Source organism: Erinaceus europaeus, chromosome 3 (assembly GCF_950295315.1).
Source record: "Erinaceus europaeus chromosome 3, mEriEur2.1, whole genome shotgun sequence".
NCBI lineage: Eukaryota > Metazoa > Chordata > Mammalia > Eulipotyphla > Erinaceidae > Erinaceus > Erinaceus europaeus.
Genome location: NC_080164.1, coordinates 123121806 through 123140061, shown reverse-complemented (window position 1 = coordinate 123140061; position 18256 = coordinate 123121806). Strand labels below are relative to the sequence as shown.

Genomic DNA, 18256 nt, shown 5'->3' with positions numbered 1-18256 from the left:
CGCTTTAAGTCCGGGGTCGCTAGCGCATGCGTGTCGCCTTTCTAGTTTTGTGAGTGATATCTCGCTCAGCATCTCCGTGCTGGTGCAAACATGTTGTGCCGACTGGGCGCTAGGTGCTTGCGGCCTCTCCCCAAGCTGCAGTCCCAGGCGCGGGGCCCGCTGCGTGCGGTGTCCCCAACACATGACTCGAAATGGATTGCTTCACCGATGTGGGCGGTGGCGGCCGTCTCTGGTGTTGAGCCGGGCGGCGCGGGCGGCTGGTATGAGGCCTTGGCCGCGTCGGCTCCGGTCTGGGGCGCGGAGGAGGCGCTGCTGTGCGCGCACGCCGCCTCGGGCCTCCCCTGGTGGGGCAGCATCGTCCTCACCACCGCGCTCCTGCGCGGGGCCGTCACGCTGCCCCTGGCCGCCTACCAGCACTACATCCTCGCCAAGGTGAGGGGCGCCCCCGGGGCCCGGGTCTGCTATGGGATGGAGGTCCCCAGGTACTTCCGGAGCCCGGTGTTTTCATCGTCAGAACCATTTTATCAGCTAAGAAATGTGACTAGTGTCGGGTATGTGACGTGAGGGATGTTTGATGGCATGTACTTGTCATCCATCTACCCTACTGGATTTGAGAAAAAGAAAAAGGAATCAGTATGCAAAAACATTGTATGGAGAAACCCAGACAATTACTGTCTTAAAAGTAACAGCTTGAATGGCTCAACTTGCTAACCAGTCTTTCTTATAAAAATTATAATAAAGCTGATATAGCTTGGGAACTACCTCTTTTATGCATGCCATCTTTGAGCTTGTATTTATAGTCAATTCTTTTGATGATGGGTGCTTTTAATCTCCCCCTCCTCCTTGGAATCTGGCCCAACATTATCAGATAAATTATACAATAAAGTATTCAGACGTCAAACTTCAAAAATAATAACTTTCACATGCTCCGATTATCATTGGTTAAGAAAAATAAACCAGGAAGGTGGTCATTATTACCATTAAAGTTACTGAGCTAAAAAAATTTAACAGGCAGAATAAAAGTAGTATGTGTGTGTGTGTGATTCTAGTCACGAAACGTAAAAAAAGCTTCCTAGACATCTGCTTCCTCAGCTGACTTTACTAAAACATTCAAGGGAGAAATAAAGTTCATGGTGCTTTTCTGTAAAGTAAGTGCTTCTAGGTATTTTATGTGTGGACAAACAAGATTTTAGAGGTTAGACAACTTTGCGCAGCATCACTCAACAAAGTTAACAGTTTGAAATGTGTCATTTGACTGCAAGTGAAATTATCTGTAGCATATCAATTTCTTAAGACTTAATGACATGACCAGTAAACTATGGTTTTACTTTTTCTTTAGCTAGGTGGAAAATTTGCAGCCAGAAATAAAAAATATTGCTAGGAATCTTAATCAAGAAGTTACAGTTCGTGCAAATCAGTTGGGATGGTCCAAAAGAGTTGCAAGGTAAGGTGATTTTTGTGTGCATAAGCTAGTGCAGACACACGAACACGTAAGCACACGTAATAAGTGATGATGCTTTTTACATGTTTGGGATATTCTGTAGCAACAAAGTTGTTCTTCTACTAAGTTTACCTGGCATGAGAGTTTTATATTCTGATGGGGCTTAAGCCCTGGGCCCCATCTGCAGGGGGAAAGCTTCCCGAGTGGTGAAGCAGTGCTGCAGGTGTCTCTCTACCTTCCCCTTCCTTCTTAATTTCTGGCTGTCTAGCCAATAAATAAAAGATAACAAAATTATAAAAAAAAAAAAAGAAACAAATTGAGAGGGAAGGGGGAGATATAGAGGGAAAGCAGAGACGCCTGCAGCACTGCTTCACCACTTGTAAAACTTTCCCCTTGCAAGTCAAGACCAAGAACTCGAACCCAGGTCCTTGTGCATGATAACATGTATTAGATGCTCTCTCCCACCTGGCATCTCAAAAAGACTTGATGACCTTAGAAACTAGACTTTCAAGTCAATAATAATCTACTATTGTAGATCATTTTTTGTTTATAAATTTACTTTATTTATAAAAATTCTAATGTTTTTATAGCTGTGGATCTCTATCCCTAGACAAAGCTGTCTGTGATATATATATAATTACTGATTAGCGCTGGCAAGATAGCTCATTTGAGTAGTGCATTTGCTTTGTCTCATGTTTCTGAATTCAGAGGAAAAAACAAACAGTCTGCCACTACCACAAAGTCTTCAATTGAGTAGTCAGCATTTAGAGAGGTAAATGAAGTCAGCATATATAAAGTGGGGATGATAATATTTACTTAGGGATTGGCACTACAAAGGAGGAAAAAAGTAGCAACCCAACTGACTCTCAGATGTTGTGAGAACGATGGTAGATATTAGTGCAGGACTTTTGTTGAAGGTATGATTTAACCATGCCTGGCTGTGGAACTGTACCCCTGAAATCTTATAATTTTGTAGAACACTATTAAACCAGTAATAATAAAAAAAAATTAATGAAAAACATAAAGCCTGTCACTCCTGAATTTGGAGCTGTTTCCCTCTGTCAGAATAAAGCAGAAATAAAATGGCCAGTGGTCTGCAGGAGCAGTGGAATCTTCATGCAGACTCTTGAGCGCTAACATGTGCCCTCACACTTAACCCTCATGGAGGGAAAAATAGGAAAGAAGGAAAAAAAAAAAAGAAGACAAATCTTGATGAGCTATTGGATGATGAGAATTATTTTGACAGGCCAAGATTATACACAGTAGAAAAATAATATTACTACAGAAGGTATGTTCAGAGATCAAGGAGTAGCTTTATTCGACTTGAGGGATATAAGCAAAAATACACTTTTTAGCTTTAGTCTGTCTAATAAACATTTTGGTTGTACCACCTGTATTTTTTAATTCAATATTTTTTGTTTTATTGCCACCAGATTATTACTGTATGAAGAATATGTCGACCCATTTCCCCCTTTTTCATCTTATATTTGATAGGACAGAGATAAGTTGAGAGGGGTGGGGGGATAGGGAGAAAGAAAGAGAGATATCTAGAGCCCTGCTTCACTTCTTGCAGGTGGGGACTAGTGACTTGAACTCGGATCCTTGCACCTCGTAACATGTAAGCACAACTAGGTGCATCTTTGCCTGGCCCTTCTCACCATGTTATTAGTGAAAATTACCCCCATTACGGTCTAATATGCAGAGACTAAATAAAATAAGACTAGTCTGACAGTGTTAGATATGTTCATTTGTTGCATTATTTGTGTGTGTTATGGAGAATTGTCAGTAAAAAGCTCTATTTGACTTTTGTTGAGGCATCACTTTGATAAAGTCTATGACGACTAAAAGCCCTATACTGTTCTTTTTTAGCCAAAACTACAGCATGGTCTGTTTACTATGGAAGTAGTCAAATTATATTTTCTCCTTTCCATTTCGCCATACTCTCTTAAACTAGGCTCACTTATCTAAAGAATATGAAGAGGCTTGTGTCAGAATTATATGTTCGAGATAACTGCCACCCTTTCAAAGCCACTGTGTTGGTCTGGATTCAGCTTCCAATGTGGATCGTCATGTCAGTTGCTCTCCGGAATTTTAGCACAGGAACCGCCCATTCAGAAGGTAGTTATTAGAATATTCATTTTATCCTCAATTTTTTTTTTTTTTTTTTTGCCTCCAGGATTATTGCTAGGCTCAGTGCCTGTACGGTGAATTCACTGCTCCTGGAGGCTATTTTTTTTCCCCTTTTGTTGCCCTTGTTGTTTTAGCCTTGCTGTGGTTATTATTGTTGTTGTTGATGCCGTTGTTGGATAGGACAGAGAGAAATTGAGAGAGATGAGGATACAGGGGGAGAGAAAGATAGACACCTGCAGACCTGCTTCACCGCTTGTGAAGTGACTCCCCTGCAGGTGGGGAGCCAGGGGATCGAACCGAGATCCTTCTGCTGGTCCTTGCACTTTGCGCCATGTGCACTTAACCCGCTGCGCTACCGCCCGATTCCTTCAAATAATTTTCTTAATGTTGTCTTCATACTCTTACAATAATACATATATGTCAGGACTAGAACAGTTCGTGTAAATAATTGTTGAGGAAACAAATATATATAGGAGGGACATGAGCTTCTAATAAAATGAGATCTTTTATTTACAGTATTCAGTTTCCTGACCAAAACTAGAAAACTTTCATAGTTATAAATGTAAAGATTAATTAAGAAATGGAGTGAACTAGAACTTTTTTTTTTTCCCCTTTTTACTTTAAAAGAATTTCTAACCAAAAAGAAAGCAGCCTGTGGAAAGTAATTACTGGGGCCAGGCGGTGGTGTACCTGGTTGATTGCACATATTGCAATGCATAAGAACCTGGGCTCAAGCCCCTGGTCCCCACTTGCAGGGGGAAAGCTTCACAAGTGGTGAAACAGTGCTACAGATTCCTCTCCGTCTCTCTCCCTCATTGTCTTCCCTCTCAATTTCTGGATGTCTCTATACAATAAATAAAGATAATAAAAAAATTTTTAAAAAAGAAAGTAGTTACTTAGATTTACATCTGAAAATATTGCTGCTGTTATGATGCTCTCTACATCTGTTTTCTACAGAAAGCCTCTTTCTTAGTATTGTGCTGGCTAATTTATGTTGTGGAATGAAAATAACCTGAGTAGAACCAGTGCAGGTCTTGTTACTGTGAGAAACATCTTACAGAAATTTTATGACATATTTTACATCTATTTTCCTCTGCTATTTTTGGATATTCTTTTGTCTTATCTATAAAAATTTCAAGCAAAATGATGATGATGATGACAAAATAACTCTTAGACTCTGAAAACTGGGTGACTTTCAGAGGACATGGTGGGTAGGGTGGAGGCTGAGAGGGCCACGGTTGGTTACATGGAGGGTTTCATTTGGAACTTTGGAGGTAGGTTGATGAGTTTTTACACACATAGGTACATGTGAAACTATGCCTTGAAAATCTTAAATCATTGTTAAATCGATTTAAAAATATGTTTTAGCAGGATTTTCTGTTCAGGAGCAGTTAGCTACTGGTGGGATCCTGTGGTTTTCTGACCTCACTGCACTGGATTCCACTTGGATTCTGCCTGTCTCTCTAGGGATCACCAACTTATTAATTGTGGAGGTCAGTGATTTTGAATGGTATTGTTTGCATTTTTGTTACTGTTCTTCAGACATAAAGTATAAATGCCTTTAATTTAGAGGTGCTCATTCTGAGCTAGAATTAAGACTCCTTGTTTTCTAGATTAGCTTTGAACAGACTGCCTTAGGCCAATACCTTTGTCTTTCAACTAAATCCTGATAATTAAAATAAGAGAACTGAATCAGAACACCTTCATGGTCTCTTTTAAATTTAAAATTACCAATTCTAATGCATAAATTTGTGCTTTGCTTTTAGTAAAGGCAATAATTAGGATACCCAGTCAATTTGATTTTATTTGCTTAGTGTCTATGTGTAACGTGCAGTTTTAGGAAAGGAGAATAACTATTGCCTGACATTTTAACTATATCACCTTAGAAAAGTCATAGAAATATATTAGATGGAATGGGGAAGCACATAAAATATGACCTCATGGGGAAATAACTGGACTTTAGAGCACGAGACTTTTTATGCCAGAGCTTCCTGGCTGGAGATGGGCCTGTGCCAGGGTGGCAGTCTCTATGGCTTATCTCTCTGCTTCTTACTCATCATGTCTCACTGTTATTCCTTACTGTTTCGCTCTCCAGGTTAAGGAAATATGCCTTTAATTTCATAAGGAGCTGCCCTCTGAGTGGGCCGGGTAGTGAGACACACCTGGTGAAGCACATACATTACCATGCACAAGGACCTGGGTTTGAGGCCTGTTCCCACCTGTGGTGGGGTGAGGCTTCCGAGCTATGAAGCAAGTACTGCAAGTGTCTATCTCTCTTTCTCTCTTTCTCCTCTACCCCTCTCAAATTCTCTGTCCTATCAAGTAAAGAAAATGAAAAAGAAAAAAGCTGCCATCTGAGTAGAACATACGCTATTTGAACTGAAAAAAATTCTTAGAAATTATCTCAATTGAACTCTAACAAACTTAGTATCCTTTGTTCTCTGTGAAATCTAGTACACCCTTAATATTTTAGATACAAAAAAATGAAAACACACCTGGGAAAGATAGAAACAGACTGGGGGTATGGCTCGACTTGCCAATACCATGCCCAGCAGAGAAGCTTTTACAGATGCCAGACCTTCCACTTCTCCACCCCATAAAGAATTTTGGTCCATACTCCTAGAGAGGTAAATGTTAGGGGAAGGTGACCAGAGTGCTCTGAACTCCAACTCCACCAAGACCTGGAGAGAGAAGAATAGGAAAAAAAAACAACAACAACAAAAACAGGAAGGACACTCAAAAATAGTAGATGTGACTTAGAAAGGAAGAGAAGGTAGGGCCATAGGAAAAAAGTGAACAAACATATACAGAGAGTTAGATAGTTATAGAAATAATAGTTAACCCATATCTGTCATCTTGGGAGAACTAATACAGTTTCCGATAGAAGGAATGAGGACACAGAACTGGTGGGAAAGGTATTGAATTATATTCCTGTTGTCTTATAATTTTGTAAGTCAGTATTAAATCATTAATAATGTTTTTAAAAACTGAAAACAATATTCTGGTCTTAGGCCACAGTTTTTGAAGAAAGAATGGTAATGTCTACTATTAATATTCCCATTTAAGATGGAGAATGTAAGACACACAAAAGTAACTTAAGCAAAGCCACATACCACTAAATGCTGGACTGCTTTGTTTACCTAGTTTGGATGAATGGTGTGTTAATTCATTAAAAAGTAATTAATATATAATAGCTCCTTTTAAATATTTCCCTAGTAATTAGTTAATGAGAAGGGAGAGAGACGGGGAAAGAGAATCACTCTGGCACATCCCATGCTATGGATCAAACTCAGGCTTGAGAGCCTTGCCTATTGTGCCACCTCCTGGGCTGCTCATCACTGCCCTCACCGTTGGTATTTTAAAGCTTATCTAATTTAGGACTGGATCATAGCTCACTTGGTAATGTACTTGCCTTGCCATGCATGCTCAAGCCCAGGGCTGAGCTTCAGTACCACAGGAGAGAAACTCAATGCTGTAGTATTTCCCTCTCTGTGAAATCAAAGTTGGTCCAAGAGTGTACAAGTGTGAGGCCCTACACAAAACACAAATAAACAATATCTTGTCTAATATAATATATTGTAGTAATCATGTGTATAATAATATTAGTATTCTGTTCCTTCAGATTTTTGCGCTGCAAAGAATTGGAATGTCTCCTTTTCAGACATATGTCACACACTTTATTCGTGCGATGTCCCTGTTGATGATTCCAATTGCTGCAACAGTACCTTCTGTGAGTAGACACCAGAGCTGTGTGTACTATGTATTAATTCTTTCTCCTTAGTTTAGACTCTTTGAAATCTTGCCTCTCCTATTATGCTTCCTCTGACTGTTTAGTCCCTTACTGGTTTGCTAGTTTCTATAGTGACTGTTTACTATCTCTATCACTATGTGGCATTTGAAAGTTTCTAGGGATTTATTAATCTTTATGTGAATAGGTCTTAATCTCTCCTACTAAATCAATGTCGTTTTTTCACCTTTAAAAAAGAAACTTGAAAAATAGCTCACATAGAATTCACTTTGATCAGTTGCTATTGTATTGTTTTTTTCTCCCTATTTATAGAGTGAACCAAGGAATTTAGCACTTAGAGGGAAATAAGACTGTAGGCTGGTGAGATAGCTCACCTGAGAAGGTGCTTTGCCAGGCACATTATCCACGGTCAAGCCCAGGTGGCCAGTAGCTCTTGGGGGGCGGGTAGTTTTGGTGCTGCGAAGTCTCACCCTCACCCTCTGTGAAAACGTCGGCCTGGAGCAGAAAAATCCTGGCCGTGACACCTACACACAAAGGCAGAAGAGCTCATATGGGTTCATATGTGATATTTTACTTTTTTAATAACCCTGTAACATAAATATACTCCTCACTTTTTATACTGTTTTATTTTACTTATTCTTATTTTACATTACATTAAAAATGGATTAGACTTATCATTTCTTTGTGGCACATACAGCATACCTAAGACATACATTTTATCTGCTGAACCTGGGCCCTAAAATATAATTGTGATATAACATTAGTGTCAACTGTACAATAATCATTCAGTATTTATGTTGCAAAATGACCAGAGGAAGTCTTGCTAATGTTCATCATGTAATTGCAGAAGGTTTTGTTGTAATGAATACTTAAGGTTTGCTGCTATAGAAACTGTGAAATATACAATGCAGTATTATTAACAGTAGTTGGTAGCTGTACATCATATCATATCATCCAGACTTCCTTTTTTAGAGCTTAAAGTTGGTACTTTTTTAAAAAAAAATTTATTTATAAAAAAAAAAACCAAAAAACATTGACTAAACCATAGGATAAAAGGGGTACAACTTCACACAATTCCCACCACCAGAACTCTCTATCCCATCTCCTCCCATGATAGCTTTCCTATTCTGTAACCCTCTGGGAGTATGGACCGAAGGTCATTGTGGGATGCAGAAGGTGGAAGGTCTAGCTTCTGTAATTGCTTCCCCGCTGAACATCGGTGATGGCAGGTCGATCTGTACTCACAGCCTGTCTCTCTCTTTCCCTAGTGGGGAAGGGCTCTGGGGAGGTGGAGCTCCAGGACACATTGGTGGGGTTGTCTGTCCAGGGAAGTCTGGTTGGCATCCTGCTAGCATCTGGAACCTAGTGGTTGAAAAGAGAGTTAACATACAAAGCCAAACAAATCGTTCACCGGTCATAGACCTAAAGGCTGGAATAGTGGTCCGGGAGGTGGCGCAATGGTAAAGCTTTGGACTCTCAAGCATGAGGTCACAAGTTCAATCCCCGGCAGCACATGTGCCAGAGTGGTATCTGGTTCTTTCTTTCTCCTTCTGTCTTTCTCATAAATAAATGAAATCTTTAAAAAAAATAAATAAAGGCTGGAATAGTGCAGATGATGAGTTGGGGGGTGTGTGTCCTCCATTTGTAAATAGCTAGTAGGCATATTTTAGTTATATTCCAAAGGCTTGTGGCTATACTAGTGTTGTTGTTGTTGTTGTTTTTGACTGAGCCTGAAATCTGATATGCACGTGAATCCTAATTATTGTTTGGGGAGATGATGTCATGGATAGGAAAAGGACCAGAAAGCTGGATCAGAGAAGAGAGTAGCTCCCAAATATAGGAAAGGTGTATAAATATTGTTGATTGTAAACCCCATTGATTTGATGTGATCTGGGGCCCATAATCAGCTTAGGAACCTATGTGACCAGGTCCCGTAAGATAGAGCATATGTTCACATGTATCCATAAATACCTGAAAGCAAAAATACACAATAGTCTGTAGTGAGTCAGTATAAAGTTCATAATGAAATAGTGTCTACTTATCGACTTAAATACCCTCATCACCTACTTCCTATTACAGTTCTCTCATTCACTCCAAAGCTAACCTTATTAAAGCAAGGACTGCAAAAGCTGAATAAAGGCAAGAGACTGGCATACTTTAACGATGACTCTTTAGTCACTATCAGGCCACCCCATCAGCTGGGGCCCTAATCAGAGAGTCTTGAGATTCCCAAACAAACATGATGGGCCTAGGCCTCGAATAAAGCCCTCTCTCCATTGTTACCAGTCATTTCTATCAGGAACAACACAATAGACCCCTTTGTGGGCCCCCATAGGACCTTGCCCTCAACTTGGATCAACAATGGTAGAGAATGTTCCATCCTCCAAAAGGAGGCTGGACAATATACTCTATGCTACACCTGAGGAAAATTGCTCCTGATAGTGGGGCAGCTTGGAATGTTCCTACTTAAGAGCACAGAATGTGAGCTCAGATCTAGAGGGATGCAGAGGTCACATAGGCTCCTAAGCTGAATATGGGCCCCAGATCAGATCAAGTTGGTACTTTTTTTTTATTTTAATTTTTTTATTTATTTAAGAAAGGAGACATTAACAAAACTGTAGAATAAGAAGGGTACGATTCCGCACAATTCCCATAGCCCAATCTCCATATCCCATCCCCTCCCCTGATAGCCTTCCCATTCTCTATCTCTCTGGGAGTATGGATCCAGGGTCGTTGTGGGTTGCAGAGGGTGGAAGTTCTGGCTTCTGTAATTGCTTCCCCGCTGAACATGGGCGTTGACTGGTCGATCCATACTCCCAGTCTGTCTCTCTCTTTCCCTAGTAGGGTGGGGCTCTGAGGAAGTGGCGCTCCAGTACACATTGATGGGGTCGTCTGTCCAGGGAACTCTGGTCAGCATCCGGAACCTGGTGGCTGAAAAGAGAGTTAACATACAAAGCCAAACATTGTTGAACAATCATGGACCTAAAGACTGTAATAGTGCAGATGAAGTGTTGGGGTTATTCCCTGCATGCTCTTGTGTACTTCTGCTTTCAGACCCCTCACAGAATGGGAGAAGATCTTCACATGCCAAACATCAGACAAGAGACTCATCACCAAAATATACAGAGAACTCAGCAAACTTAGCACCAAAAAAGCAAATGACCCCATCCAAAAATGGGCAGAGGATATGAACAAGACATTCACTTCAGAGGAGATCCAAAAGGCTAACAAACATATGAAAAACTTCCAGGTCGCTGATTGTCAGAGAGATGCAAATAAAGACAACATTGCGATACCACCTCACTCCTGTGAGAATGGCATACATCAAAAAGGACAACAGCAACAAATGTTGGAGAGGCTGTGGGGACAGAGGAACCCTTCTACACTTCTGGTGGGAATGTAAATTGTTCCAGCCTCTCTGGAGAGCAGTCTGGAGAACTCTTACAAGGCTAGACATAGACCTTCCATATGACCCAGTGATTCCTCTCCTGGGGATATACCCCAAGGATTCCATAATGCCCAACCAAAAAGATGTGTGTACATCTATGTTCATTGCATCACAATTCATAATAGCTAAAACCTGGAAGCAACCCAGGTGCCCAACAGCAGATGAGTGGCTGAGAAAGCTGTGGTACATATACACAGTGGAATACTATGCAGCTATTAAGAACAATGAGCCCACCTTATCTGACCCATCTTGGACAGAGCTAGAAGGAATTATGTTAAGTTGGTACTTTTAAGCCTCATAACCTAGTTTATTTCTCCCATAAATCTTACTCCAGCAATCTTCCCCAAACCCCTGTCTCTGACAACCATCAGTAGTTCTCTGTATAGATGGCTCCATAATTTTAAGATTTTATATTTTAGTGATGCCATATTGTATTTTTTTGCCTGAATTATTATTTTATTTAGTATAATATCCTCAAGGTCCATCCATATTGTTACAAATGGCAAAATTTCAATTTGATGTGATCTGGGGTCCATAATCAGGAGCTCTAGGGAAATACAGGCTCTATAGAGGAAGTGGGAGGTTCATGCTTAGGGTTTAAGAAGACAATAGATAGTTACTGCTGTATTGCACATTGTTTGGCAATGGGGTTAACTTTGAAAAATCCCTTTGTTAGGATTTGTTGTATCATATACACCATCACCATATTTTATGTTTTTTGACATTATTTGCAGATAGCTGTGCCACCGGTTGCTTCTCTTCTCCCTGGACTAAGCTTTTAAGAGGATCAACATATCAAAGACTCAGCCTATGTATTAAAAAGACTCAGTCTGTGCTTTAAAAAGTTTGAGACAACAGCCTGGGAGTATGGATTGACCTTTCAACGCCCATGTTCAGTGGGGAAGCAATTACAGAAGCCACACGTTCTACCTTCTGCATCCCTCAATGATCTTGGTTCCATACTCCCAGAGGGATAAAGAATAGGAAAGCTATCAGGGGAGGGGATAGAATACGGAGATCTGGTGGTGGGAACTATGTGAAGTTGTACCCCTCTTATCCTATGGTTTTGTCAATGTTTCCTTTTTATAAATAAAAAATTAAAAAGGGAGTCGGGCAGTAGGTAGTACAGCTGGTTAAGTGCTCGTGGCGCAAAGCGCAAGGACCAGCGTAAGGATCCCTGGTTCAATCCCCTGGCTCCCCACCTGCAGGGGGGTCGCTTCACAGGAGGTGAAGCAGGTCTGCAGGTGTCTATCTGTCTCTTCTCCTTCTCTCTCCATTTCTCTCTGTCCTATCCAAGAACGCCAACATAAATAATAATAACTACAACAATAAAACAAGGGTAATAAAAGGGAATAAATCAATATATTTTTTTAAAAGTTTGAGACATTCAATCAATTTTTCCCCTCATATACTTAGTTCTTCTAGCATTTGCCCTTCTTCCATAGCCAGTCAACAGCGTCAGGTTGAAAGCTGTCAGGAGCTGCTTGTTGCTGGCTTTGAAAGTGACTGGGATCAATCGTCAGTTTCCCCAATGAATGGGTACTCACGGGATGCACCACAAGAAGGTCGATCCAATGCATATACTTAGTGATTTGTAGTCACATAATGGTGTACATAAACACCATTCCCACCACCAAAGGACTGTGTTCCATCCTACCCTCCCCCCCTCCCCCCCTTCCCTATGAAGCTGAACATCCACCCTCACCCTCAACACAGGGTTTTTACTTTGATGCCCTACTCCAAATTTAGTCAGATCCTGCTTTGAGTTTCCCTTTCTGTTCTTCTATCTCAACTTCTGTTGAGTGTCATCATCCCATATTCATCTTTGTCTTTCTGACTTAGCTCACTTAACATAATTCCTTCTAGCTCCATCCAAGATGAGTCAGAGAAGGTGGGTTCATTGTAAATAGCTGCATAGTATTCCATTGTGTATATATACCACAGCTTTCTCAGCCACTCATCTGTTGCTGGGCACCTGGGTTGCTTCCAGGTTTTAGCTATTATGAATTGTGATGCTATGAACATAGGAGTACACACCTCTTTTTGGTCAGGTGTTATGGTGTCCTTGGGGTATATCCCCAGGAGAGGAATTGCTGGGTCATATAGAAGGTCCATGTCTAGCCTTGTGAGTGTTCTCCAAACTGCTCTCCACAGAGGCTGGACCAATTTACATTCCCACCAAGCTGTGCAGAAGGGTTCCTCTGTCCCCACAGCCTCTCCTGCATTTGTTGCTGCTGTCCTTTTTGATGTAGGCCATTCTCACAGGGGTGAGGTGGCATCTCAGTGTTGTCTTTATTTGCATTTCTCTGACAGTCAGTGATCTGGAGCAATTTTGCATGTGTTTGCTAGCCTTTTGGATCTCTTCTGTAGTGAATGCTTGTTGGAGCTCATGCCTCCAAGTCTCCAGTTACTGCTATTATTATTTTACCAGAGCAGTGCTTAGCTCTGGCTTATGGTGCTGCTGGGTATTGAACCTGGCACCTTTGTTGCCTTGGGCATGAAAGTATTGACTTTTTTTTTATTTGCTATTGGATAAAGACAGAAATTGAGAGAGGAAAGGTAGGTAGAGAAGGAGAGAGATAGAGAAACACTTGTAGCCCTGCTTCACCACTCATGAAACTTTCTCCCTGCAGGTGGGGACCAGGGGCTTGAACTTGGGTCCTTGTGCACAGTAATGTGAGCTCTTAGCCAGGTTTGCCACCACCTGGCCCCATATTGATTTTTTCCCATTTTTTTTCTTTCTTTTTTTTTTTTTTTAATTTTCATTTATAAAAAGGAAACACTGACAAAACCATAGGATAAGAGGGGTACAACTCCACACAATTCCCACCACCAGAACTCTGTATCCCATCCCCTCCCCTGATAGCTTTCCTATTCTTTAACCCTCTGGGAGTCATTATGGGATGCAGAAAGTAGAAGGTCTGGCTTTTGTAATTGCTTCCTTGCTGAACATGGGTGTTAACAGGTTGATCCGTAATCCCAGCCTGTCTCTCTCTTTCTGTAGTGGGGCAGGGCTCTGAGGAAGCAGGGCTCTAGGACACATTGATAGGGTTGTCTGGTCAAGCAGAGAAGTCTTCATGGTAGCCTCTGGAACCTGGTGGCTATAAAAGAGTTAAGATATAAAGCAGAACAAATTGTTGACTAATCATGAACCTAAAGGCAAGAATATTGCACATGAAGATTTGGGATCTCTGTTTTGGAAAAAGCTAGTAGTACAAATATTGAGAGCTACACGACTTAGGAACCTAAATTCTTTTTTTTTTTAATTAATTAATTAATTTATTCCTTTTGTTGCCCTTGTTGTTTTGTTGTTGTAGTTATTATTGATGTCATTGTTGTTGGATAGGACAGAGAGAAATGGAGAGAGGAGGGGAAGGCAGAGAGGGGGAGAGAAAGACAGACACCTGCAGACCTGCTTCACCGCCTGTGAAGTGACTCCCCTGCAGGTGGGGAGCCGGGGGCTCAAACCGGATCCTTCTGCTGGTCCTTGTGCTTAGCGCCACCTGCGCTTAACCCGCTGTGCTACCGCCCGACTCCCAGGAACCTAAATTCATGTGTCCGGTAGGATACAAGAAAGATGAAAATAAGGGGTCGGGCGGTGGCGCAGTGGGTTAAGCGCATGTGGCGCAAAGCGCAGGGACCGGCGTAAGGATCCCGGCTCGAGCCCCCGGCTCCCCACCTGCAGGGGAGTCACTTCACAGGTGGTGAAGCAGGTCTGCAGGTGTCTATCTTTCTCTCCCCTTCTCTGTCTTCCCCTCCTCTCTCCATTTCTCTCTGTCCTATCCAACAACGAATTGTGTCAACAAGGGCAATAATAATAACCACAATGAAGCTACAACAAGGGCAACAAAAGGGGGGAAAAATGCCCTCCAGGAGCGGTGGATTCATGGTGCAGGCACCGAGCCCAGCAATAACCCTGGAGGAGGGAAAAAAAAAAAAAGATGAAAATAATGCTGCAACTTCTTGTTTCAGAAAAAGGCAAAGATTCCTAATTACACTTAGCATCTAATTTCTAGGAGAAATTTGGAGAGTAGACATCTGTGTGGGGGTGGGGGTAGCAATGAGAGCTACATTTGCCATCATCATACATGGCTGTGCCCACAGCACTATACCTCCATATAAAGCAGCTTGTCAGGATGCTTGGTAAGAAAAGCTATTCCTAACTAAAGGTATGGATCAACCAGCCGGTGTCCATGACCAGCAGAAATGCAATTCCATAGGCAGAACTCCTCCAAAAGAATTTTGCTCCATATCCCCAGAGGGGGAAATGTTAGGGAGAAGATGGCCAGAGGACTCTAAACCCCATCATATATATAGTTCAACTCAGATTTATGACCTTGTGAGAACTGTGAAGGGGGTGGGGGCACAGAACATTGATGGTGGGAGTAGTGTAGAATTATGCCCCTATTACCATCCAATTTTATAAATTACTATGAAATCTCTAATAAAAATATATTTAAAATGCACGATTTGCTAGAGAAAATAAAGGAGATCTCTGTAGGACCTTTTATTAGAGATACTCTTTTATCCACTTTCTGCTATGAATATCTTTTCTATTTTTGGCCTTTCAGCCTTCTTTCTTAGCATGTATTAGATCCATTTTCTATTATGGATAGCTGTCCTTTTGCTATGTGTGTCTGAGAGGTGGAGGCGGGGGCCGGGGGGTGATACACATACACACAAGGGTTTTGCTCTCAGGCTGATTTTTTTTTAATATTATTATTATTTATTCCCTTTTGTTGCCCTTGTTTTATTGTTGTAATTATGATTGATGTTGTTGTTGTTGGATAGGACAGAGAGAAATGGAGAGAGGAGGGGAGGACAAGAGGGGGAGAGACAGACAGACACCTGCAGACCTGCTTCACTGCCTGTGAAGCGACTCTACTGCAGGTGGGGAACCAGGGGCTTGAACTGGGATCCTTAGGCCAGTCTTTGCGCTTTGCGCCATGTGCGCTTAACCCGCTGTGCTACCGCCCGCCTCCCTCAGGCTGATTTTTATCACCCACATAGACCATGGCACTGGAGTTCCCCCATGTACCGTGGCACACTCATGTGGTCTTAGGGTTTAAAACTGAGCTTCTAGTATGATAACATGCTCTGTTTGGGGGTGGGGGTTTAAAACTGAGCTTCTTGTATGATAACATGCTCTTTTTATGTCTTTTTTAAAGTTTTTTTTTTTAATTTGATCTTAATGTGAGAAATACAGAGACAGAAGAAAGAGATAGCAAGACATTGCTCAGCTCTAGTTTATGAGGTATCAGGGATTGAACCTGGGACCTCAAGCATGAAAGTCTGGTTCACAGACTGCTCACTGTACTATCTCCTGGGTAGATTTATTTACTATGAGAGAAAAAAAAACAGAGATGAAAGTACTACTTAACTCTAGTACAAGGCAGTGCTGGGGATTGAATGTTCTGCCTCTCTTGGGCATCAGATCTGCATGTTGGCACTCCGACAGAAAGCCATCTCTTCCTCTCAGCCTCTTTCTGACTGTATATTGGATTCATTACAGGTGTTTCATAGCTTGCAGGTCTTGTTCAATCTTGGTATGGTTCTGTTTATAAAGATTGTAATTGTTTTTGACCTGCCTATCTCTGGATCTTCATATCCTTGGAGACTGGAGAGGTGCTAACACTCATGTCCTTTCTTCTCTTTTTTAGTCGATTGTTCTCTACTGGTTATGTTCCAGCGTCATGGGCCTTTCACAGAACTTGCTGCTGCGTTCTCCTAGGTTTCGCCGACTTTGCCGAATACCACTGACCAAGTCACACTCAGACACCCCTTATACAGACCTCCTTACTGCCTTTTATGCCAAATTCACTTCAAGAAAATGACATTTTCTAGTCATTTGAAATAACTACAAATGTCACTAGCACCTGTGTGTATTTGGAACATTTAGGTCTGATTTAATTGCCTTCATTTAAAAACATGAACTCACAGCTCTGGAGGTGGCGCAGTGGAAGACTTGAAAGCACTGAGGTCCTGAGTCTGATCCCCAGCACTGCATATGCCAGTGGTGCTCGGGTTCTCTCTCTGTCTCTCTCCCTCAAAGGCATAGGTAAATAAATCTTCTTTTTATCATAGACTATGTGAAGTGCAAGAGTAAAGTCATAACCCTAACATACTGACAATATTTAAATGCATCAGAATTTTATTCTAAGAGTGTCTGTCATGCTGACATCTAGCATTTCTAAACTCGGAAATGTTGCCATGTTTCTTCTAGAGAAAATAACTACATAAGATAAGCTTCTTTCAAGCATGAGTTAAATGTGCCAGGACACAGTTTCACTGGTAATGAATCCATATTCTACTCTACTTAAATGTCAGCAGGAAAATGGCCAGAGGTGTCTAGGAATCTTTACCTTGCACATCCTCAAGGAGCAGTGGTTCAGTATCCGTTTTTTTTTGCAAAGCGTTTAATCAAGGAATCAGAGGCAGAATTGTATGCTTGTTGTGTTATATAGAAAAAAGAGGAAAGGGAACTTGAAATGTTGGTTACATCTCAGATAATATGCCCTTTGTGAATTATGTTCTGATTCATGTATCTTTCTTTTGGAATACAAGTAATCAGTCCTCCCCTCCCCCTTTTAAATCCTACTCAAAGTACTGTCACTTTCTGAAAACTAATAAATAAAGGAGTGTTGCAGTCCCCCTTTTAAATTGATAAATCTCTTTTCTGGTGCTGGCTTTATTTTTTATTTATTACTGTTTATTACTTTTTTTTTTTTTTTTACTGTGAAATCTCCTTGATTTCAAAAATGTACATTTGTAGGCTGTGTGGCTCAGCCAATAGAATGCACATATTACAGTGCATAGGACCTGATTCCAGCCCCTGGGCTCAAGGGGGAAGTTTCACGAGCAGTGGAGCAGTGTTATAGGTTCCTTTCTGTCTTCCTCCTCCTCCTCTTGTTCTCTCTTTTACTCTCTTCCCATCTCCTCCCTTTCCCTCTTGATTTCTGTCTATCTCTATTTAAAACCATTTTTTTGGTTAAAAAAAAGCAGAGGTAGATTCATTGTGTAGGCACTGAGCCCCAGAATAGCCTTTGTGGCAGGAAAAAAAAAAGACCATTTGTATCTTTTCAGATTTTTTTTTTTTTGCCTCATTTTCTACTTCTCTCACATTTTTTAGTAACTATTGGTTTTTGTGGTTTTGATGTGTTTGAAAGGGTTTTGTCATCAAAGCTCCTTTAGCACAGAAGATCAAAATGTCTTTTTAGAAGCATAAAAGACCAAATCTAACAAATATTTACAATATTCATACATTGAAACCTAATCTCCAATATGATATTATGGAAGTAAGGGTCCATGGAAGGCGACTAGATTAAGTTACGAAGGCAGAGTCCTCATGAGTGGGACTCAAGACTCTATAAAAGAAACTCCAGAAAGCTCTTTTTTTTTTTTTAATATTTATTTATTCTCTTTTGTTCTTTTACTGTTGTAGTTATTATTGTGATGTTGGATAGGACAGACAGAAATGGAGAGAGGAGGG

General features: G+C 41.1%; 1 protein-coding gene across 4 annotated transcripts; it reads left to right on the top strand.

Annotated features, from left to right (window-relative positions):
- Positions 1-17435, top strand: LOC103113934 (cytochrome c oxidase assembly protein COX18, mitochondrial). 4 transcript variants are annotated; one of them, XM_007523546.3, is made up of 6 exons: positions 1-432; positions 1344-1444; positions 3396-3559; positions 4943-5064; positions 7194-7301; positions 16428-17435. In XM_007523546.3, the coding sequence occupies exons 1-6, from the start codon at positions 91-93 to the stop codon at positions 16599-16601; spliced, it is 1011 nt and encodes a 336-aa protein (XP_007523608.1). In that variant the 5' UTR covers positions 1-90; the 3' UTR covers positions 16602-17435. The 4 variants fall into 4 exon arrangements, with proteins under 4 accessions (XP_007523608.1, XP_007523607.1, XP_016043846.1 ...); XM_007523545.3 differs by having other exon boundaries at positions 4940-5064; XM_016188360.2 differs by lacking the exon at positions 1344-1444 and having other exon boundaries at positions 36-432.
- Positions 17436-18256: the final 821 nt, after the last annotated feature.

Excerpts from the sequence above, each read along its gene's own strand:
- LOC103113934 (XM_007523545.3), top strand. The coding sequence starts at position 91 with ATGTTGTGCCGACTGGGCGCTAGGTGCTTGCGGCCTCTCCCCAAGCTG. Across the intron at positions 3,560-4,939 it reads AGGAACCGCCCATTCAGAAG|CAGGATTTTCTGTTCAGGAG; the intron begins GTAGTTATTAGA and ends AATATGTTTTAG. Across the intron at positions 5,065-7,193 it reads CCAACTTATTAATTGTGGAG|ATTTTTGCGCTGCAAAGAAT; the intron begins GTCAGTGATTTT and ends CTGTTCCTTCAG.